General features: G+C 47.3%; 2 protein-coding genes across 21 annotated transcripts in view; one reads left to right on the forward strand and one right to left on the reverse strand.

Moving 5' to 3' along the window:
* Positions 1–13,524, forward strand: part of SFI1 (SFI1 centrin binding protein) — a 32,719-nt gene extending 19,195 nt beyond the window's left edge. For 14 of the 15 annotated variants that reach the window (XM_083716889.1, XM_083716897.1, XM_083716898.1 and 11 more), the window contains 17 exons: positions 259–437; positions 1,471–1,546; positions 2,447–2,542; positions 3,141–3,217; positions 3,374–3,476; positions 3,647–3,743; positions 4,463–4,623; positions 4,776–4,850; positions 5,208–5,282; positions 5,962–6,138; positions 7,455–7,717; positions 8,443–8,538; positions 9,148–9,412; positions 10,007–10,169; positions 10,506–10,638; positions 11,820–11,922; positions 13,030–13,524. In XM_083716889.1, coding sequence (XP_083573015.1) covers positions 259–437; positions 1,471–1,546; positions 2,447–2,542; positions 3,141–3,217; positions 3,374–3,476; positions 3,647–3,743; positions 4,463–4,623; positions 4,776–4,850; positions 5,208–5,282; positions 5,962–6,138; positions 7,455–7,717; positions 8,443–8,538; positions 9,148–9,412; positions 10,007–10,169; positions 10,506–10,638; positions 11,820–11,922; positions 13,030–13,137 — 2,247 coding nt within the window. In that variant the 3' untranslated portion in view covers positions 13,138–13,524. The remainder of the gene's footprint in view (positions 1–258; positions 438–1,470; positions 1,547–2,446; positions 2,543–3,140; positions 3,218–3,373; positions 3,477–3,646; positions 3,744–4,462; positions 4,624–4,775; positions 4,851–5,207; positions 5,283–5,961; positions 6,139–7,454; positions 7,718–8,442; positions 8,539–9,147; positions 9,413–10,006; positions 10,170–10,505; positions 10,639–11,819; positions 11,923–13,029) is intronic. The other variant, XM_083716896.1, reaches the window with a different exon arrangement.
* The window catches only part of PISD (phosphatidylserine decarboxylase), a 38,002-nt gene continuing 28,600 nt past the window's right edge, over positions 13,371–22,772 (reverse strand). For all 6 annotated transcript variants that reach the window (XM_083717446.1, XM_083717448.1, XM_083717443.1 and 3 more), the window contains 5 exons: positions 17,849–18,085; positions 17,300–17,438; positions 16,924–17,061; positions 16,147–16,307; positions 13,371–15,736 (listed from right to left, as the gene is read on the reverse strand). In XM_083717446.1, the coding sequence (XP_083573572.1) occupies positions 15,512–15,736; positions 16,147–16,307; positions 16,924–17,061; positions 17,300–17,438; positions 17,849–18,085 (900 nt within the window). In that variant the 3' untranslated portion in view covers positions 13,371–15,511. The remainder of the gene's footprint in view (positions 15,737–16,146; positions 16,308–16,923; positions 17,062–17,299; positions 17,439–17,848; positions 18,086–22,772) is intronic.

Here is a 22,772-nt window from a genome sequence, read left to right on the forward strand (position 1 = left end):
CCCACAGCTGCCTCTGATCGTTCTTGTGCTGCCATTCATTCCAGCTTTCCTTCCTGGCTCCCCCTCTCATATTTGACTGACGATGTTGATGATGTATGAGATTTATTTGGGTTCCTGAGCTCAACTGGGTGGCCGTCTTCTTTTTAAAAGACTGTTTGGGTTATTGGGGGCAGGTTGCTGGCAAAAGAATTATCCTACCTTTGCAGGAAGCCTGGCACAGCATGAGCTGGCTTCAAAATCCCTCCTCTCCCTATGTAGGCTGTTCTGCACTCTGAGCGACGGCTACTGTCCCAGTCCTGGTGCTTGTGGTGCAGGAGAACTGTGCTTCAGCTGCAAGAGCGTGAGGGACTGTCCTTGGCCAAAGAGCATCACAGCCACCAAATCCTGCAGACTGCTTTCTGTCTTTGGAAGGAGAACGTTCAGGAAATAAAGGAAGGGTAAGATAACAGAGAAGAATCAATAATAGCATAAGGTAAGCCTGGCTGCTGGATCAGGCCAGTAGCTCATCTTGCCCAGCATCCTGTTCTTTCAAGAAATGTGTCCTAGTGGGAAGCCCACAAGCAGGGCCCAAGTGCAACAGAAACTTTCCCATCTTTCATTCCCAGCACCTGGTATTCAGAAGCATCCTGCCTCCAACAGTAGAGGTAAAAGCACAGCCACCAGGGTTAGTATCCACTGATATTGCAGGTCCTGCAGCTATAACTGCTTTAGGCTGACTTTATCTGACTGGCAGTGGCCATGTTCTTGCAAAAAAGGCTTACACCCTTGTCCCTTCAGCCTGTGGTCTGCATCAAGCCCACCAAACCTTTGCAGCCTGAATTCCTGCCGCTTCCCCTTACCTTGCTATTGCCTTTATGGAAGGGAAGAGAAGCAGCAGACTGGAAAGCAAACCTGATCCAGATCTACTTGTAGGGCTCAGTCCCCATATGACCTGCTTGAGACTCTTGTTGTTCCAGAAGCTTACTTGCTGGTTCCTCTGCGGCTCCCTCCTTTGGCCCTGTCTTGGACAAGGCAAACAGGCAATTCCCAAGCAGATATCCTTCAGGCCTAGTAGTTCAGGAATAGTGCTACAGTGGTACCTCAGTTTTCGAGCGTCTTGGAAGCCGAATGTTTTTGTTTTTGAACACCAAAAACCCAGAAGTAATTGCTTCTGTTTTTGAACATGCCTCGGAAGTTGAACGGCTTCTGCTATGTGTTTTCCCATTTTTCCAGTTGAACTTGCAGCCAGCCCTTTGCACCTCGGTTTGTTAACAATTTGGAAGTTGAACAGTCTTCCAGAATGGATTACGTTCGAGAACTGAGGTACCACTGAAACAGCATTACCATTTATATCACCACTTTGGGAAAGTAAGTACTTTACATGAGATAAAATGGCAGGCTCTGCTTTGAGGCTCACCACCTAAGACAGTAGCACAGAAGGCCCATGTCTATCCTGAAGGCTGAGAGAGGGTCTGCTGTGCTTCCCTTTAGGAGGACGAAGGAGGCCAGAGCTTCAAGGTTCCACTCTGTCAAGCTCCTTCGATGGTCTTGGAGCAAGTGGCGACAGGTGAGAGATATAACTGATGGATTTCACATTGGTCCTCTACCTGTTGTGGCTCACATTCCTAGCCTTGTAGGCAGGAGTGTGTGGGTGTGAGATGTGTTCTGCGTACCTTGAAATTCTGCCCCCAATAAGCCAACATTTTGTTATGAAATGAAGTAACATAAATTGGGTAGATCTGCATCTGTCTGCTGGTGTGACATAACTCAAAGAAGTTTGAAAATGTTGGTAAGGATAAAAGGAACGAAAGGAGGGAAGAGCACAGAGATGACGGAGAGACAGGGAGGCTGTGGAATAGCTAGTGGGGAAGGTGGAGGAGACAATTGTCAGCCTCTCCTCCAAATGCTGACAATCTCTACCTTGCTGACACTTTGGCTTTGAAGATGCCAGTAGTCACTGCCCACATGGTTTCAGGCTTTTCTCTACAAGTGCTAGAAGGGTTGTCTTTAAAACAACAACATTGTGAAATCCAAGATTCCTCGGGTACCAAATCCTGTGACCGCTGTTAGATTCCAAATGTGAAGAACTTGAGACCATGAGAGAATTATAGCAACTGAAGGCAGAGTGTAAATTGTTGCTGTTGATTTAAATAAAATGGTTTGACTGTTGTTGTAGCCATTCACTGAAGGAGGCAGGAAAAAGATAATTCTCACAAGGATGTAGGAGGTGTCTCCTAGTCCAACCTTTAGCTGATTCTTTTTTTCTGAAAGGAACACACTTCTAAGTGCCATGGGAGGCTCATGGGAGGCTCATCTGGAGGGTAGCAGTTTGGAAAAGGCTGATCTAACTCATCTGAACAGCTCTAACACTCTGCTTGGTTGCTATCTCACCCTGCCGAAGAAGCTGCACTTTCCTTTCTTCACTTTGTCCCACACAGTGACGTTTCGCTCCCCTTTTCCCTTGCAGTACTTAAGGCATCGCTCTGAGAAGTGGACAAAGCTGGTGAGAGCCGATGTGCACCACCAGCAGGCTGTGCTGCGCAGGGCCTTGTCAGCCTGGAAGGTATGGCTCAGCTCTTACTTGTGACGCCCCAGGTGACTTGGCTGTGCCCAAGGACAGCAGCCCCAAAGAACCACCAAGTTTGGCTGAGCTGGGATGGAATCCACTGTTGCCTTTGCCTATTGATGTGGGATACCTTTCCTTTTTGTGTCATATTGGTGGCATGTGTAGAGGGCTTTGCAATGCTTGTCATGACGTAGGGGCTCTTCATTGCAAGGACAAGTTATGGGTGTGCTCAGAAAATGTGTTAGCCCTTTACATCAGGAATGCTTTCCTTCCTTAGAGAGAGAGACTGAGCTGCGAAGAGGAGCAGCTTGCCAGTGAAGCTGCCTTGTGGTCCACATCAGCCAGAATTCTCAGCACAGAGGATATCAGACAATGTGGCACTTTGGCTCTCTGCCTCGGGGGGGGGGGGGGAGCCAAGAGAAGCAGAAATGTCCTGTTTCTTCCAAGCAAACACGCCTTAGCATTTCCTTAAAAGGGGAACCTAGACTGACAGTAAATACCGCTGATTGGGGCACCTGTGGGCTACACAGCTCTAACTTCTGCTTTGGTAAAATTTCAAAATTAGGAACAGTGATTTCACATTTTTCTCTTGCAGGCTTATCAGAGTCACATCCAGCACATTCTGTCCCAAGTAGCCAAAAAGGAGGAGGAGCATAATCAGCGGTTGCTACGGTAAGCCTTCTTAAATCTGTGGCGATGCTCAACCTGGTCTGACAGTCCTGGAGGAACCCTCTCTCTCAGCCCTCTGCCTTTTTCCCATCCTGGGCTTCACAGAGGGAAAGGATTTGCTCTTGGTTAGAGCTTCCCCCCATCTCTGTCGGCCCTCAGGCAAGCACTGTGCACCTGGAAGGAAAATGCTGCAGATTCCAAGCAAGAAGCTGAGAAGGCTGCTCTGGCAGAAGAGCATCACCGAAGAGCATTTCTCTCAAAGGTAAATCCCATCAGGAAGGAAAGCTAAACTCCCAGTACAGGTCCCTTGTCCTTGGGCTGGTTGGGGTGTCTCAGGCATGACATGATGCCCTTGAGCCTCCAGTTGAGGAAGTAAAAGACGACACAATATTTGGAGTCCTTAATGCTGCAGCCCCTGTTTTCTCTGCCTAGGTTGTGCTCAGATGGAGGGATGCAGCCTCCTTGTGTGCATACCATCGTCAGCAGGAGGCAGCAGCTGTGACGGAGGCCAGGAAGCATTTGCATGCAGGTGAGTGTGGCTATTTGCTTGAATGTGGCACATGATCCCAATACTAGCCTTCTGCCTCCTCCTGCTTTGGGTCACTGGACTGGGCCTCTTTGTATGGCAGCCATATACCCCCTCCCTCGTGTAGTGGAGGAGGAAGGTCTGTGATGGGTGATTCTTCCCATGCATCAGTAGATGCAGGATGTATAGCAGCTTCAAAGCCATCCACTAGGGAAGAGCAGTGTGTGTGTGTGTGTGTGTGTGTGTGTGTGTGTGTGTGTGTGTGTTGTGTTGTGTGGTTTTCTGCAGCTCTGGATTGTTGGAGATATAGATATAGATATAGATATATATGATGGTTATAAATCACCCAAAAATAATAATTGAAGGTTAATTTTAAAAGCATCTGTGTAAAATTTAAGTCCACAAAGCTTTTATGTACATGGGTTCCAATACAGAATTGCACCGTTCTCCAGGTTTCCAACCTCAATGTTACTTGTTGCAGTGCTGTTTATTAGTGAGCTGCCTTCCTCCAACCTGGTACCTTCTGGATATTTAAGTGCTGGAACTTCCGTCACTCCCAGCACCATATGCCCAATGCTGGCTGGAGTAGATGGGAGTTGTGGGGCAAAATACCAGGGACCAGGGACCAGGGACCAGGTTAGGGAAGGCTGCTCTGAGAAATAGGATGGGAGGAGGGCTGGGCTTCTTCTTGCTCACTATTTTTTATCTTCCTGTTTGGACAGTGAGGCTGCAGGCAATGTTTCTTCGCTGGAAGGAGTCCTACGTTCAGTCCTCTAAGCAGAGAGGGCAGTTTGTCTTGGCAGCTCAGCACCATGGGAGACAGCTGCTTAGCAAGTGCATGGCCAGGTGGAAGCAGTATCACCTCCAGTGCATAAGGAAAATGGTGAGGAAATTGGCAGATTTCTGTCTCCAGAGGGTAGGAAGCAGTAAACCAGATGTGTGGAAGGCTTTCTAGGACAGCCTGATAATTTTCATAGGAAAGGGCCGGGCTCTGTGCCTCAGAGTGGCAACTCTTGTGCCTCTTTCCCCCTGCAGCTCCTGCAGAGACAAGGAGATCAGCTGATGGCCCGGAGGCTTTCCTCTAACTGCTTCTCAACCTGGAAGACCCAGGTGAGGTCAGACACATCCATTTCCCCTTCCAGCCTCTGACTGCAGTGAGTCCATCTGAAGCCTGGGATGGAACAGTGAGGCTGCTGACTTTTTTCCATCATGTGGCATTATGGGAAACCATATTGTGGGGGGGGGGGGGAGGAGTTCAACTAAAGCATCTCCCCTAACCCTAGGTGCAGAGGAGATGAAAGGGGACAAAGGAGAATAATTTTTCAGTTAATGCTGAAAACGCAAAAGAACTTCATAGCTTGTATCTGTGCTGGGGTTGGGATTTCCCCCTCCCTCCTTAACCTGGCCCACATGGTCTTTCTTTCTTTCTTTCTTTCTTTCTTTCTTTCTTTCTTTCTGCACCAACAGTTGGCGTACAGGCAGAGGGAGCGGCAGGAAACCATGCGGGCGCTTTGGCATTGGTCCATGTCCCTGCAGGGCAAGGTCAGTCTTGGCAGGCAAGAGAGGAGGTGCATTCATGTGGTCCTGTTTGGAGGAAGCAGCTCTGCTTGCAAGCAGACTGCCTTCTCTTTCTCCCTTTGCTGAATTGCAAAGCCAGGGTGTAAAGAACCACACAGCTTGTTCCATGCATGGGAGTGGGAGGGAGCTTTCTGCAGTTTGGTTAAGTACATATTACCAAGGAAAGAGGAGGAGGAGGGTGGAGACACAGGATGCTCTGTTTCCAGCTGCAGCTGTGCATCTCCCAGCAGCCGTGGAGGGCAGTGCCATCTCTGTTACTAGCAGCACTGCATCGAAGGGCCTTCCACCTCTGGGCAGGGCTGGGGAGCTGCTTCAGCCTAGGGCATCATATCTTGAGAGGGAGCACAGCAGTTGCAGCTAATATATGTATTTCCACTACATATGTCAGACATAAAAATGTTTTCAAGAATATAGGGACGATCAATCTCTCACTTGTGGATGTTTTTGCAACACCTCCCACACTGCTGACAGTTTTGGATCTATACTTGAAATTCTGAGAGCTTAAAAAAGAAAAGCACTGGCATGTGTATTTGAGTTCCTTGAACCTGTTTGCTTTCTCCAGAGGGAATTTCTGCTGGTTCCTTTGTCGCTGATGAATACGAGAGGCTGTGCGGCCACTGCCACCTATGTGTCTTGCCTGCAGGTATTTGATGCTTGGCTGGCATTTGTCCTGGAGCAGCAGCGCAAGAAAGGTCGGATCGAGAGGGCTGTGGAGATTTACCGGGCTGATTTGCTGCGGGAGGGTGTGACCCGCATCCTGAGGTACATGGCTGGCATGAAGGAATTCCGAGGGCACTTGCAGGCCCAGCATCAGGTGAAGGTAAAAGAACGGGACCCATCTTGTGGCTCCTTCTCATTTCACATCTATACAACTTTACCCATTTTATTTCGCAACAGGTTGATAACTGCTTCATACACAGTGGTTTCTTTTTTGCATGTTAGATGGATCGGATCCACAATGATAAATAACAATTATTTGCTCTATTACCTGCCCTTCGCCCCAGGGTCTCAGGACATGTCACAATAATTTAAAATACAATGTTAAAAACACTTTTAAACAAACTTCAGTTGCCAGAATAGAGGGTGTTCTGAAAATATTTGGTTGTTGCCTGTGCTGGCTTCTCCTCTCTGTCATAAGCAGGAAGCACAGATCCCTTATGGGGTTCCACCCCACAGCAACAGATAGAAGCACACGCCACCCTCTCACAGGTACTCCTGGGACAAGTATAGTGGTGCCTCGCAAGACGAAATTAATCCGTTCCGTGAGGCTCTTCGTATAGCGGTTTTTTCGTCTTGCGAAGCAAGCCCATTGACAGCTTAGCGGATTAGCGCTACAGCTGTCAAGCGGCTTCCAGCGATCAGCTGTTAAGCAGCTTATCAGTGGAACAGCTGATAAGCGGCTTAGCCGCTTAAGAAAAGGGCGAAAAAAGCAAAAAAACCTGCGGGGGGGATGCAAGATTTTTTTCGTCTTGCGAAGCAACCCCATAGGGGAATTCGTTTTGCGAAGCGCCTCCAAAACGGAAAATCCTTTCGTCTAGCGGGTTTTCGTCTTGTGAGGCGTTCGTCTTGCGGGGCACCACTGTATAGGCACAGTATGTCCTGTCAGGTCCACTGCCCAGCTTCTCCCTCTAGGGGGCACTACAGAGCCAGAGAGCGACATCATCACAGGTGTGCCTGGCCCACATCTTGCCCCACTCTTCCTTTGTCTCTGTTCTTAATCTTTTTTGACATGCTATGTTGGATTGAAACATTTGGGAGAGACTGCTGCTCCTCCAGATTCAAAACTGGGGACTTTCCTCCTGACTACGGAGGAGCTCCTTATACAACTATCCTCCACCCCTCAAGACCAGACTTCCCCAGCCTGGTGCCCTCCAGTTATTGTGGACTATAACTTCCATCAGCCCCGACATAATATGGCTCTGTGAACCGGGAGTGATGAGATTTGTAGTCTGAAACATCTGGAAGGACACCAGATTGCTGAAGGCTCCCCAAGAAGTACAGAAATTAACAAGCTCCTTCTCTCCATTTCCCCTGCCCAGCCCCTCCTTACAGCAGACTGAAGGGCACACGCAGCCCTCGCTTTTGCAGCACCACCTTCCCACCAACCTGCCATGTGCTTCTTCCTTGCGCTCACAGATTGCCTGCCACCGTCACCAGGCTGTCTACCGGTGTGCCATGCTCTGGAAACTAAAGGCCCTCTGCCAGAAACCCAGCCTGTCCATTCCGGGGGCCCCTCTCAAGAAGCGAGTGACATTCCAAGTGCCAGTGCCTGCTGCAATCTCAAGAGCCGATGGAGATCTTGGAAGGAGAACGAGCCTTCGTTCCACAGCAAGGCCTGCCCAGAGCGACCACCAGGCCCCCATTTTCCAGGCTTCCGGAGATTCCATCCTGACTGATCTGTGAGTAAGAGACAAAGCTGCAACCTCCTTACGCTCACTTCCCCTTGAGCCACCAAACTGTGAATTTAATTGCACAGTGGCCTCCCTCATTTTGAAAGCCACTGCATATGCACAGAGGAAGGCTTCTTTTAATTTTAAAGAGTGGGGAAAGAATGAGTTGCAGCTAGCAAAAGGACTCAGCAGCAGATGGTTAGACTCTCTTCTCCAGATCTCATTCTCTTTCTCTGTTCCATGCAGGGAAGGTGTCATGCACAGGAAACTTTTAATGAAAATTTGGGGATTCTCCTGGGCCTTCTCCTATTTATTTATTTGCCCAATCTACCTGGCAGTCATTTGCTGTTGTAATAATATTAAAAATCCTCTTAAAATTGACTAGTCTAACCAATCTTTATTACTAGCCAAAGGGCAGGCAAAGAAGGCTTGTGCCCCTTAGGATTATTGAGTGGCATGAAGTACTGGAATCATTACTCAGTTCTCAATAGCAAGCCTCAGAGTAACTGCGCTGGCTCTTTGGTTTTGTTTAAACTTGTAAGGCTGTAAGTGATAGGTACAGTTGCTTGTGTAAATCCACCTGTCAACCTGCTTTTCTTAAAGAAGTAGTAGTGCTGAGAACATGCTTGTAGGCACTCCTGTACATAATTATCAGTGTGTAAAAGGTATGTATGTACCTTAGTATTCCCTAATTCTAAAAAGGCCTCTAACCTTCCCTCCTATCCTCCCCACAGGCAGGCGGCCCGCCAAGGCAGGTTACAGCCCCGTAGACCTGACTTTCTGCTGCAATCTCTGGAGAGAACAGAGCTGCCTGGTCCTGGCTTGAATGGGTAGGGAAGAATGTTCAACTTTCAGACATGACAAATTAATAAATAGAACAAAGACTACATAGGGGCTACTCCCACCAGCCAAGTTCAAGGTCACTTTTACCCAAGACCTCTAATGAAAGGGAAGATCCAGGATGACATTCTCACCACATCATGGTACTTAATGGATGTTCAAACTAGAATAAAAATGTGTGCCCATCAACCATCCTGTTGATGAAATAAGAAGCAAGGTTTCTTATTTGATTGCATGGAGAATTCGGAGTGTAGCAGAATACCAAACTCAAAAACAAGACTTCTGCAACAAGAAGCTCTGATGCAAGTCATAAAGCTACACGGCCACAATTCTTCGTGGAATCTTGTGGATGCCTCCAGATTCTTGGAAAACTTCTGCCTGGTACAAAAAGGGAAAGGGCTGAGGGTAGGATAGATGGGTGGGTGGGTGGACTTAGTCCACTTTACTTTGTAGAGCAAAGCTTAAAATGTGCCTGAGCTAGAAAAGTGGATGCTGACAGCTTGGAAGGTAACAGGAAGAGGGATTTTTCCAGATTCTTCCTTGGTGTGCTACAGATTCTTATACATCTAACAAATCTGATCTTTGTCTTCCTCTTCTAGACTAGAAAGCCTTGCTGGGGCTTTGCAGAAAACGACTCCAAGCCACCCACCTGCTCTGTCTACGGCCCTTTTGTCATCTGCCCAAAGCAGTGTCCCTTCTCCACCCCAGTTCAGCAGCTGCCCCTTCTCAGCACCCCCACTTCCTCAGGCTGCTCCAGTGCTGTGCACACCCCCTTGGCCAGATAGCACAGCCCTCCCAAAGCCAAACCCGGAGCTGTTGCCACCTTCCTCCTTCATGACACGGAGAAGGGAGAGGCCAGGAACGGTGAGTTCTCACACCTTGTTTGCTGCTTCATGCAGTATTGCCCTGGCCTTACACTCACTTGATCTGCCTGAGTCAAATTGCAGTAAGGCTGCAATCCTAACCCTTAGCTGGCAGTGGCAGGCTTGATGGAATGGTTCAATCAGCCACATCCACAGTCTAGCTAATTGCACCAACCAGGGTGGAAGGGAAAAAATGCAGCAGCAGGGCTTGCTCAGTGGATCCTGGCCTGATGCCCTCTTCACCCTCAAAAGGGCCTGTTTTGGGTTGACCATATTGCAGCATTACTTGCCAGTAGGGCTGGACAGAGGGGCACCACTTCTGCTTCATCCAAACCCCCTCTAGCATGGCAGAATGCTGATTTTGATTACTCTGGAAGGTTCCCAGATTCAGAAGTATTTGCCTCTCTGTTAGTCCAGTTCTGTAGCACAGAGCTTATCCCTCTGTCAGTTTCAGGTGGGGATCCTCTTATCATAAGAACATTCCATTCAAAGGGCTTAGGGTACCTTGTAGTTTGTTTAACACCAAATCCATAAGCACAGCTCTGATTGGTGTCTGGACAGGGTTAAGTAACATTCTTGTTTTCCTGCCTTTCAGGTTGAGCCTTTGGGCCTACAGCCTGGCCTCTATTCCACAAGCCCTCCGAGACCAACCACTGGGAAGGAAAAAGTGCTGGCAGACTCAAGGGCAGATTTCCTCCCGCCTGAAGATTTTTCAAGGAGAGAGAGCCCTCCTCCCCATCCCACTTGTGGAAGGGCAGGTAACAATGATGGTCCTATGAGTGACCCACTTTTCTCACTCCCAGATAGCAAAAGGCTCTTTTTTTGCCTGCAGGGAGACATTTTGTTTCCTAAAGGAAGTGAGCTGCTTGTTTTGAGGCCAGGGGTGCAGTGGCTTTCCAGGAGGTTTGTCCTCCTACCTGGGTGTAAGTGTGTGCCCTCCCGTTTTTGCTGCTTCTGCAACAAGAGTAAGGGGGCTTGTCTCTGAGATGTGATCCTTCCCAGATGACCCACAGTTAATATGGCAGCTACAGAGAAGGGAGCAGAAGCTGCTCGGAGGGATTCCAAAACCCACACTGTCTTCCTTTTCATTTTAGGAACCAAAGAACCAGAAAAGGCAACAGAAGGTTTTACTCAGGAGGCACTGGCAGTTCACAAACAGCTGGGAGCTGAGCTCCAGGTTATTGGGAAGAAAATGCAACTCTACCACCACAACCAGCAGGAGCTGAAGTACGTAGCCAAACACTACTTCTTCTCCTACTTTGCAATGTGTGTTTGGGCTTGTGTTTCCTCTGGGAAGGAGAGATCGGTTCAGGAAATTCTAGTTGGAAGGGGCCACTGCTGTAGTCTGCTGTGCTGGTGGGTGCAGGGACACAGTTCCCCTCTAGCACACTCTTCCATGCCTCCCTTAACTGTTGCCCTCTTGTAGCACCGCCCAGTAATTTTTTCTTTTGATGATTTCGGAGCAAGCTGTAGGCATATCCGAGGGCTGGCTCCCTTCCCACACTAACAAATTCAGGAAAGGGAAGGTGAAATATGGCCTAACCAAGGCCGCAATTACCCCGTACATTTAAAGCGTTGTGATGCTGGCTTCCCCCAAGTAATTCTGGGAGCTGTGATTTGGTAAGAGTTTCTAGGAGACCCTTATTCCCCTCCCACAGCTATGCTTCCCAAAGTCATTTAACAATCCATCCCTCTTCCCAGGGATCTCTGGAAATTGTAGCCCTGGGAGAGGAAGAGGGGCTCCTAGCAATCTCGGCACCCCTAATAAACTTCAGCTTCCAGAATTATTTGGGTGAAGTCATGACTGTTCAAAGTGGTATCATAGTGCTTAAACATTCCTGTTGCTCCTGAAATGCTTTTCCCCACAAACCTAACTGCAGGGGAGGGGAGCAAGTGTGTATGTGTGGGTGGGAGATTTATGTGAACTAGCCCTGGCCCTGTACACTTTGGCTCAGCCCACTCCTTTTGTCCCCACCAATTGCTGGCATGCAAAGTCTGGAAGGTTGGCCACAAGGACAGAAAAAGATTCTCCGCCATCAGTGTAATAGTTCTTATGGTCCAATTTCCCCAGTAAATCACAGTAAGGAAACATCAATAGTGCTCTGTAATTAAGCAGTTATTTAGACAGATACTGGGATCAGGCAGGATTTGTTCAAGGCAGTCCTACTGCAGATAACGGCAGAGGGCATTACTGTGAAGGCAAAGCAACTGGAGTGGATGTGCTGGGTTAACCTACCTGACAGGTTTATAGAGGAGGAAACATTTGCACAGGGCTCACTTAAACCATTGCAAATCCTGTAAGTGCAAATGGTTGCATTGGGCCTAATAGAGGAAAGTGGTGGGGATTGGACCCCCGGCCTTGCTTTCATTTGGCCAGAACAGGGTGACATTCTGGCTTTTTATTCCAGGTCCTGCCAGCGGCGGCAGCGCCTTCTGCTTAAGTGGCTGGAGATGAGACCAGGGGATGAAGAACAGGCGGCTGTGCGTCAAGTACAAAAAGAGTTGGATCAGGTACAAACAGGAAGTTCTCCCTGCGGCCACTGAAGCAAAATTAAATGGCTGCAGCGAAGCCCACACATTTCCCAAAGGGCATTGCAAAGAAGAGTAAAACCTTTATTCCCTTGCTGCCATCACCACTTCTGCCATTATTCTATCATCTAGGGCTGAGATGGTGTGAAAATCTGGAGCAAGAAAGTGTTTATAGTGAGGCTGGAGGGAGCCTCCATGTCCCATGAGCCTCAGGGCTTGCATGACTTCTCTGTTCTGCATTGCTCTGGGGCCCACCCCATTGCCACAAAAATCCAGATGTTCCTATTTCAGGATTTGCTTCTCATAGTTTCGGTGATTGCACTTTTAAAAGAACGTATCCCAAGTATCTGATGCTAGTTTCTTGTTTTCAGCAATAGGTATTACTATGCTGGTTAGCAACTAGAGGGTATTGATTAAATAAACTACTTGGTAGCTCAGCATGTTCTGGAGAATCTGGAGGAGGTGGGCCTGTAGTATTGGAGCAAACTCCCACGAGCTGAGGTCCCTTTGGTACCCTCCATAAAATATCTCAGGGGGCTGTGCCTCCCAAAGTTGCTGGGCATTGCCATTCAAATGGTGTGCGCGCCATGATCGATTAAGGGGGGTGGGGCTCACATGCCCCCCCCCATATTTTATTCAAGATGGCATCCCTTCTGTAGCAAAGCTCCCCAGTGACATTGTGTTTCTCACTCACCTGTCACTTGTGGTACGTGGTTGCATGTGGCAGACAAAAAGAGGAAATATAAATTTACTTATAAATCAAGATGCATCAGCTTAGCGCTTAGAAATGGCAAACTGGCATATCCGCTTGTGAGTAAATCAAGTTTTTGTTAGTTGGAAGTTTCCACCACCCAAACCGCTTTTGAGAAGAACTGCAAAGACCTACTCCATTTGGGATTGGTCTGGGAGGTAGTGCTACCCTAGCACTTTGTGCATGTTTTGTGTGTTGTAGCTCAAAGCAAGATTTTTGGATGAGGGAGGCTAGGAATAATTTCTTGGGGGCACAGATGGCTGCCTCTCAGGCTAGCTGGGGCCTGAGCCAGGCTGCCCCTCCAAACTACCTCTCTTTGTGCTTCTGTTTCTTTGCAGCTGAAAGTGAAGATCTGTTCCCTCAAGCACATACTGGGAGAAGAGCGACAGCTAATGGAGTCCTACATCACACGTGTCCAGGATATTCGAGCAGCTCTTAGCACTTAAGCATGTTGGACTTGCTTGCTTGCATGAAATGCAGTGGGATGGCTGGATGCTGTCCCTTTGCTATGCAGGGGGGTGGCAGAGGAGCCTCCACCCCGGTAGCTGTACAAACACTGGTGGAGGCTGCAATCCAATATAACACATTTACCTGTGAGTAAGTCACATTGACATGCACAGGATTGCACTGCATGTCTCTTTACAGCAGTCAAATGCTTTCTTTTTAAAAATCAGCCATGGTAAGTCATTCATTTTTATTTTAAAACGTTTGCAATTAATGAGTTAATGTCCTTAAGTTGTACATTTTGACATACAAAAATACTGTGCTACTGATACAGTTGAAAAATTAAATGGATTCTCCGTGCAGGAGAAATTCACAGCGTCACTAAGAAACCCACTCCCATTTTGCTTAGGATCAATGTGACCACCTCTGGCTCTCAGCAGCCTCAGGCCCCCACCACAATCTCCTCCCCTAGACCGGGAAGTTCATCCAGCAGAATTCCCGTGTCCTCAGTAAGCAGCAGAACCTTCAGTGCCGCTCTGCAAGCAGAGTAACAAGAAATTAAAGCTCAAAGAGGAACTGGCAAAGCAGCCAAGTGGAAGCAATCGAAGGAGCAATGGATGGAGCAAAGTTTACCCCTTTCGGGTAGTTTTACCTTTTTTGATAATGCACTAATAGAGGAGCTGTGACCCATCATTCTATCCTATGGTTAAGCAGGCCAGTTAGCTGGTTAGAAAACCCACCTTCACACTGTGCAAAGATACGAAGGATGGATGACCAGCCATCATCACCAAGGCCACTTCTTTGCCCTTCATCAGCATCAGAGACGGGAGCCACTATCATTGGAAACATCCATGCCTCAAATGGCACACGCCTCAGATGAAGACTTGCTCCTTTTTCTAGCAGTCACCATCTTAAACTTGCCTTGGCTTCTTTTCTTATGGCTGTGCTCATTAAAAGGGGCAGCTTCTCTCGTGTGTGTGTGTACAAGGTAAGACTAAAGCAAGGAAAGCATAAGGAGGAGACTTTTAAGGGGAGGGATGCAGTTTTAAAGCCAAAATGAGCTCAACACTCCTGAGCCTCAGCCATGTTCACAACTTGGTTTCTTGAGGTCAAGAACAAAACCCAGACATCATAAATAAACCAATCCCTTTTCAACTGCCCTCCCCCCCCCTTTGGCACCAATTTCTATGAATCCCCTCCCAGGAAAAAAAAGGCATAGTAAGTTTTAAGATTCCCCTTACTATTGGTCTACGCAGCAGTGCTTAATATTTTGCCACTGATCCCCACTTAGATGTGTGTGGGATGAAGGTTCAGAATAGAACTCTCAAGCTGGCTTTGGCAAATTTGGCTTTTAAGTATTTTGCAAGTCCAGCAAAGAGTGGGGGAAATGGTTAACACACATGAGAAAAGGAGGACGACTCCTTTTGCTTTTTAGGAAGACCTGGGCTGACAGGATCTTCTCCCCCAGTCCTCTGGTTCTGGCAAGTTGGCAGTAGCTGCGTAGGGAGAGGAAAGAGGCTTTCACTGCTGTCCACAGCAAGAGACTTCCCACTGCCTTTGCAGAGAAAAAAAATAAATCTGGGTTTTTTTCACGTCCCCAGCTTAACAAGAGACTAGATATTTCCCATACAAACCAAAAAAAAGATTAAGGCCAGAATAGCAATACAGAATGGCCGGGTTAGAGTGAGCTCGAGCTACAAATAAAATAGGCTTCCTAAAAACAAAAACAAAAACAAAAACAAGATCAAGTCAAATGTGGAATGTGGACACAGTGTTTGAGGTTTAAAAATACAGTGCAGACTTCTGTTTTAAAGGGATAGTACCAGATTTATAAGAGAGGTTTCTAAAACAATGGCACACCCAGATGAACTCTTTTATGTTTCTATATTCCACTCTGCTGAGTCTCCTGGTTTTGGCATTGGACTGTTCAGTCTGGTGTGAAACATAAATTGAGAATACGGCTGGGTGAGAGACATAATTAGAAAATATGGAGCATGGGTCAATCTGACAGTATCCCTTGAAAGCAGGAATCTCTGCTCTCCTTCCTCCCTCTGACTGCAGCATTTCAACCAAGACTTCATCGTTTGTTGCCAAAGCAGGCTGAAAATGGCATCTTGGGGAGAAATGCCTATTTCTACAGGCATAGGGAAGAAGCAGAAAAGCCACCCTGGTCAACATTCTTAAAGGCCACAATCCCTGATATGTCTGCAGCTCTCATGGTGGGAATGCACTGCCGGCACCCCCCGTTCTAAGAACAAGGGGGCTTTAGTTTCCTCACTCAGGTCCTGCTGAGCAATACTCCCACCTTAGAGAAACTTATCCTTTTACGAATTGAGTCCCTGTTGCATATAAAAAGCCCCCCTGGCAGTGGAGTCTCTAGAGAGATCCTAAGGCCTCTCCAAAGCGGATTTTCTGGCCAGGCTTCAGATAAAAATTAAAGTCCTTCGGTGCCTCGAAGATCAGGACGATGGTTGAGCCTAGATTAAACTCTCCTAAATGTTCTCCCTTCCTCATGGGGATGCCCTCATGATTGTTGTTGTTTACGAAGCTGAAGTCGTTGTATGAGCCTTTGCTGTAGCTGGGGCTATTTGTACGCAGATCCTGCACATGGGGAGAAGAAAAGAGGCGTTACATAAGGACTCCAGGAGGGAAGCAGGTAAGTGCCTTGCAAAGAAGCCCGTAACGTTTTGTTACTCAACCACTGGCTACTTTAGTCATTTGTGAGTGAAGTGCAGGGAGGGAGGCATTTTTGTGGTGCCTGCCTGCCTGGTCACCATAAGAAGGTTCTTATTCACCATGGGCAACGAGGCAAGAGGCTACTTGAAACCTCGCTCAAGGCCCAATTTGCATGTATTCACAGTGATACAGTTGCCGCCAAAACCACACCACCCTCTTTCCCAGAACCTATGAATTGTTCGCAGGATGCTCAAGAACACCCACTCCCAAGTGGTGGTGTGGGGGGACACACAGGACAATGACTCCTTCTGAAGTGTTTGAAAGGCTCGACTCACCTGATCAAAATAGATGCGAATTGATCCCACATTTTGGGCTCCTACTGCAGTCAGAGAGAAAAAACCGTGCTTCCAGTAGCCACTGAGTACAACGCGTTCATTATGGCAGAAGAGTTCTTTGATCCAGCGAGCAACCCCTGGATTCACAGACATCAGGGAGCCTATGGGGAGCAAGGAGAGAAATGGGCAGTGCCACCCTTTTATTTCCCCAGCCACTGTTGGGAGGATGAAAGCAAATTCTCAGAAACAGCTTGAATGAAGAAGCTTTCAGTTCTGTAAGACAGTCTTCCTGCATTAAGACACAGGTGAGGCTTTGGGCTGGAGAGTGGAAAGGGGCAAGCTGGAGAAGCCCCAAGTTGAAAGGTATGACATCATTTATTACCTAGTAGTTTTAAAATTAAGTTAGACACCCAGGAGCAACAAACACTGGTGTACTTTTTTAAGGGAGGAAGGGAATCCAATCATTCATAGTATGAGTGTGATCACAACCATTTTCCCACTTAAAAGCCTGCAGAAATAATAATTTGAGAAGCACTTCGAGATGGGATCACTTGCTATTTTTAAATGGCAAATTCATTCAGTGCCTTTTATATTCTGAACACTTCCTGGTAAACCATGGTTCTCAAAGGAAGGATGATGGCCAGCATCAGGAACCACTGGATTTTACGCAGAATCACAGAGTTGGAAGGGACATGACTTCACCGACAAATATTTATTAAAATGCAGTGTTTAGCAGCAACCTTCCACTGCATGTGTATCTCTGGAAACCTGGCCTACCTGGGAAGTGACGCCGGTGAGACACTTTCCAGTCGGTCGGTGAGTGGAAGCAGTGGTAGTCTCCAGGCGCCAAGTAAATCACACAGTGATAGAGCTCATTGCAGTCCTTTGTTACCAGCTGCTTTTGGAATGAAGAGGCTGAAAGAATAACGAGTAAAATGGTTTTTGAGGCTTCAACACAATGTACAAAACAGGAACATAGGCAGCTGTAGGTGAGACAGAAGCAGCTGCAAGGAGGAAGGGGTGGCTCAATGCCTGTGCCCAGTCAGGGCCCAATGCAGCTATTACATGGCATCCAGTGGTTGGTCCTTTGCAGATGCCAAGTCCAGTGGAATGATATTGAGCCCCAAAGTCTGCTTGTGTGAACTGCACTTACCTGGCTTGCTTTTACAGTTCTCTTTATCAGCACGTGGACCCAGGAAGGACTCCAGTGAGTAAGTGATGCCTTTTACTTGCTCCACTTCACAGTTCTTCACTTGTCCAAAGCTGAGAATCTTGCCATCGGATGGACTGATCTACAGGGAGCAAACAGCACCAAAAATTCTTGTGTTAGCATCTGCCACTTCTCTAAACACTATTATTTTTTAAAACAATTCTATCCCACTATTCTATTCAGAAGATGATCAATGATTTTAAAAAACCCAACAGTTCTAGAACAATCCGCAATGCAACTAAAGCATAAATCAAAAGATTCACATAAAAACCACAAAGCAGCCATTAGAATTAAGCATCAAAACACCAGAAAGAGGCCTTTTTAAACAGCCCATATTTATCAGCTCCAGTGAATCAGGTCTGATGCAGTTAACTTGGCAAAGAAGCTCATCTAAAGGTGGATGGGATAGGGCCTTGATGGTGTTCATCAGCAGTGAGGCTACTGCTTCTCCATAAACGCAACACCACTGCCCCTCACATCTCTGCCACTTACCATACTGTGGATGCCGCAGACGGGTCGGGCTTGGGGCTTTAGCTTCCGCCTGAAGAACTCACTAAGGTTTCTGTAATGGTGAAGGTCTTCCACAGCAGCCTCCTTCATGTTGACACCAAACGTCCAGATGTATAGGCTGAGGACCGGCTTCCGGAGCCAGGTGGGCAGCTCAACACTGTTCAGGCGCCCCCAGGCTCGGGAAAGGAGTCGCGTTGGCACAGATTTGTACAGGGAAACCTAAAAACAGAGGAGGAAGATGGGAGCTACTTCACGACACCCACTCACCTGAAAAAAAAGAACTGAAAACCTGCCCTTGGCTAATTTTAATGCAAGAGATCAGAGGCTGCTGGTGGGGGAGTATGTTGGGAGGAGAATGTAATTTCCCATGTACCCTCTACTGATCTACAGAGGTGAAAAGGCTGGACGTAAAAAAGCTGGCAATTAAAGACTAATTAACATGGGGTTCTTACACACACACGCGCGCGCACACACACACACACACACACAACACCCAAATAATGATCATGGCAGCTTCCACATTTTGGTCTAACCATGAAAGCTCCCTTCATAGAATCATAGAATTGGAAGGAACTACAAGGATCATCTAGTCCAGGGTTTCCCAACTTGGGGCTCCAGCAGCTTTTGGACTACAATTCCCATCATCCCTGACCACTGGTCCAGCTAGCATGGGATGATGGGAGGTGTAGTCCAAAAACTGCTGGACCCAAGACCCAAATTTGGGAAACCCTGATAGTCCCAACTCCCTGCAATATTTCACCCAGTGTGGAGCTTGAACCCACGATTAAGAATCTCATGTCCTACCAACTGAGCTATGTTGAGCATATCCTCATAGCATATGCACCTCAGATAGATGAGTGGTTCTCTCCCCTGGATTAGGCAGTGAGGCTGGGAGGAGAGGCAACTCCGCAGCTGCTAACAACTTTGAAAGGGCCTCCTGTGGCTTCAGGATGCCCATCTGCTGAGGGCCACCATGAGCAATTTCACATCTCTGAGGATGTTGTGTCTTAGCAAAAGTATATAGGAACAGCAGTAGCTGCCTAACACAGTCGGGCCCTTAGTCCATCTAGCTCAGTACTGTCCACGTTGACCAGCAGCATCAGCTCTCCAGGGATTCAGTCTCAGGCGTCTCTCCCAGTCCAACCTGGAGATGATGCTCTAGACTGAACCTGGGAGCTTCTCCATGCAAGGCAAATGCTCTGCCACTGAACTGCGGGCCTCCCCCAAAGTAACAGTTCCCTGACTGCTGTGCTGGAAAAACAAACCCATGGAGATCATGCACATTCTCAAGGAAGGGTAGAAGGGGCTAGTGGTGGCCCAGTACCCCTTCTACCCCTAAAGAACTCTTTGGGCTAGTAAGGACTTTGTGGCAGCACAAGCAGCTACCCTGGATATGATGCAGGGAGTGGGAGTTGCCCCTAGAACAAGGAGGCCATGGTTCCATTTGCGGCAGCACCCAGACCTTGATGCAAGAATCCTGCATTCTGCTGCTTCTGTGCAACTGGAACACATCTTAGCTATATTCCTGATTAATTGCTGTGACTGGCAAGGAGGAGGAGGAGGTTGCTTTGTATTCTGTGTGTGTGTGGGGGGGGTGCTAACTGTAAAGCAGGGATAAGATCTAGGTCAGAACAGGGTGGGAACAGGTTAAAATACTGTGGGATTATCTGTAGGCAGCAAGGCCTGAGGAAATTGCTGTAGCTAATTCCTTCAAATCCCCCCTTGGTTAATCCTGAAACCCCTGGCATTCCTCTTGAGGGACGCAGAGCAGGGAAAAGAAAATCTCTCAACATAGCAGAGACTTTAGAAAAGCCATGCCACTGTCTGTAAATTGCTTACCGAAAAGAAAAGGAAAAAAGCAGAGCATCACAAAACTAGCCAGAATGCATCTTCCAATAGCAAATCTTGCCAAGCTAACTTTATCCCCCTTGATAAAGATCATGCTTTCATTAGATCAGCTTGGACAACATCAGTCCCATCAGTCCCAACCAACACTTGAAAGGAGGAAGCTATCTGGAATGGGAATGTCCAAAAGCAGTACACCTCAAGCTGTGGAAGGGTGTGGGTAGGGTGTCCTTGAGAAGGACAGAGTGGCAGGATGAGAGACGCAGCACAATGATAGACCATCTGCTTTACATGCAGAAGATCCCAGGCTCAGTCCCCAGCAGGTAGAACTGGGACTGTCCCATCTTAAACCCTGGAGAACTGCTGCTGTCAGTCAGTGTAGACAATACTGAGCTATATAGACCAATGGTCTGACTGCCCTTCTGATACTGTGAACTACAACTCCCATCCGCCCCAGTCAGCATGGCCACTGTTCAGGGATGATGGGAGCTGTAGTCAAAAACCCCAGAAGGTAATGCATTGGTTGTGCCCCTCCAGCCCTTCTAGTATGAGTTCCTGTGGATATAAGGACAGTCTATAACTGGGCACCAGTATGTTAGGTTGGGGGTCATTCCTTTAGGATAAGTAAAGAGACTGCTGGTACGATGAAAAGGTCTGGCTGGTGCACAGGTGCAGCCCGGCTGCCATCAACACTGGGCAAAGCTGTTCAACGGCTTTCTGGCTTAGGAAGGAAGAGCAGGGTGCCCCAGCAGCCACTTCCACGGACCTATTCTCCTGCATCTGCAGTTTCCTACATGGCTGGCTATTGGCACAGCCATGTCAGGCGAGGAACAATGCCTCGAGGAGGGGTGGGGGAAGTGTCTAGGGTTGTATTTGCTCAGCTGAGTTCAGAGGGAAAATGCTTGGAACTGCGCTGTGATCATGGCACACAGACACACCAGCCTGTTGCCACTGAAGCTTGTACACTCGGGATAATGCAGGACAACTCATGTCCTTTCACTGGGGACGGAATGACTTTAGCGATTTTCAACATTCCTAATTATGAGGCTCCTCATAAAAATAGGAAAATATTTATCTTTCTCCTTAAAAGAAACACCACTTTATTTCACTCATCAGAACACTCTGAAGAGTGAGCCAGGAAGCAGAAAGAAAGCTACACTCTGAAGACTGAGCCAGGAAGCAGAAAGAAAGCTACTCCTGAATTTTTCAAGCTCCCTTATGATCAAAAGAGTGTGCAACCCATCTGAAGCACTTGGTGTTAATGTGCTGGTGTCACCTGGGTTTAAAATGTGCACTTCAGCAACCCGGTGGGTTAGCCAGGGGGCAAAGTATAGCTGGTGATAAAGACCACATACTCAAGATGGCAACTGATACAAACAAACTGGTTTGCTGATCCACAATCCTTCACTCAGAAAATAATATTATCCTTCATACAGAAGATAATATTATGACCTTCAAAGAAAGACTAGAAATCTAGTATAGCAATATAGCAGAAAATAATATGGATTAAGAAGAGCATTATAATTGCCTTGACTAAGCAATCAGAATAATTTGAATATGAATCCAAGACTTACTATTTCCTATCCTTACTTTCTCCAGTGCAACTATTCTTTAAAATGATTTCCAAGTTTCCTACAGTATTTTGGAATAAAGTTGTCAGGGGCCAACAAGTCTTGTGGTCTGAGCAAGTGCAGGAGGGAGAATCTCCCTAGGTTACTGACTGGCAACTGTACCAGCTTTTATGTCAATTTCATCACTTAGGTTGGCGACCCTACCTAAGTAATAGATTATGGGTGCCCGTAATCTGAGTAGTGGAAAGTGTAACTGGGACTGTAGCACTGTAGTACAGTAGCTCAGTAGCAGAGCACTTGCACTGCATAACGAAGCCCTCAGGTTCAAGCCTCAATGGCAGCTTCTTCAGGTAGGGCTAAGAATGTCCTTGGCTTGGAACCCAGGAGAGCCACTGCCAATCAGTGAAGACAAAACATAGGCTGTTTGCTATGTTCTTATATTCCCTTTATTTTTTTGGCAAGCCTTTACTGGGGTCACTTTGACACATTCCAACATACTCTTGAAAACAACTCACTTGTGACACTGCTCCTTTTACTATCTTATTAGGAATTAAGCTTTCTTTAACCTTACATCAGGCCCATATCATCCCCCAAGATCTCACATTAATTGCCACTGCGATTCACCAAACATTTCAATCAGTTGAACTTTTTCCATTATTGGCATCCATTTTGGTTCATTGTGTGTTCTCTGATATTTGCCAGGTAAGTTCCTCAGGCCTAGAAGGCCCCAGGCTAACTCAGGGCCACTAGCTTGCTACACACATACACCCTGTTCTTCTTTTCAGGTGAGCTTCTGCTCTAACCATTTGGAAACAATGAAAAGCTACACATTTGGGAAAACCACAGACTGCAACACACAGCATGCCATTAAAAACTGCTGGTGGGCTATGTATTAGTCAGCAGCTCCTTGTCAGTAGATTCTGTTCTTTTAGGCACCCCCCTGCCACCACCCCTTTTTATTCACAGTTCTGTTTCAGAAGCATGCAACAGGCCCACTTCAGTTTGGAAGGTGGGTGCTCAAATGTAGAGTGCTGCCTGCACAGAGGAAAAACAGACACTCTGAAGGGAAGGCTGTTGGAGGCAACTGGCCAAAATCACTTTAATAGAATTCAATATTGTGCAGCAGAGGAGAGAAAATAATCCCTCTGCCTGCCTAGCCTGCTTTACAGGGTAGTTGTGACCAGTACTTTTTTTCTGGGGGGACGCAGGGGTACGCATACCCCTAAACATTTTGTGAATCTTCGTACTTTTGTCCATTTGCTGTTTTTATTTTTCCCAATTTGAACTATAAAATGGTGATTTTCTTGAGTCAAAATGAGAGTACCCCTAAACATTTTTAAAGAAAAAAAGCACTGGTTGTGACGATAAAAATCAGAGAACCTCCATACAGACCACCCTGAGCTCCCTGAAAGAAAAGGGATGTGAGGTTTATAGCCATGACTGCCTGCTCATAATATTCTCTTGTGGCTGCCTGAAATGGACTTAAGATG

Source organism: Podarcis gaigeae (assembly GCF_964106915.1).
Source record: "Podarcis gaigeae genome assembly, chromosome: 16".
Classification (NCBI taxonomy): Eukaryota; Metazoa; Chordata; class Lepidosauria; order Squamata; family Lacertidae; genus Podarcis; species Podarcis gaigeae.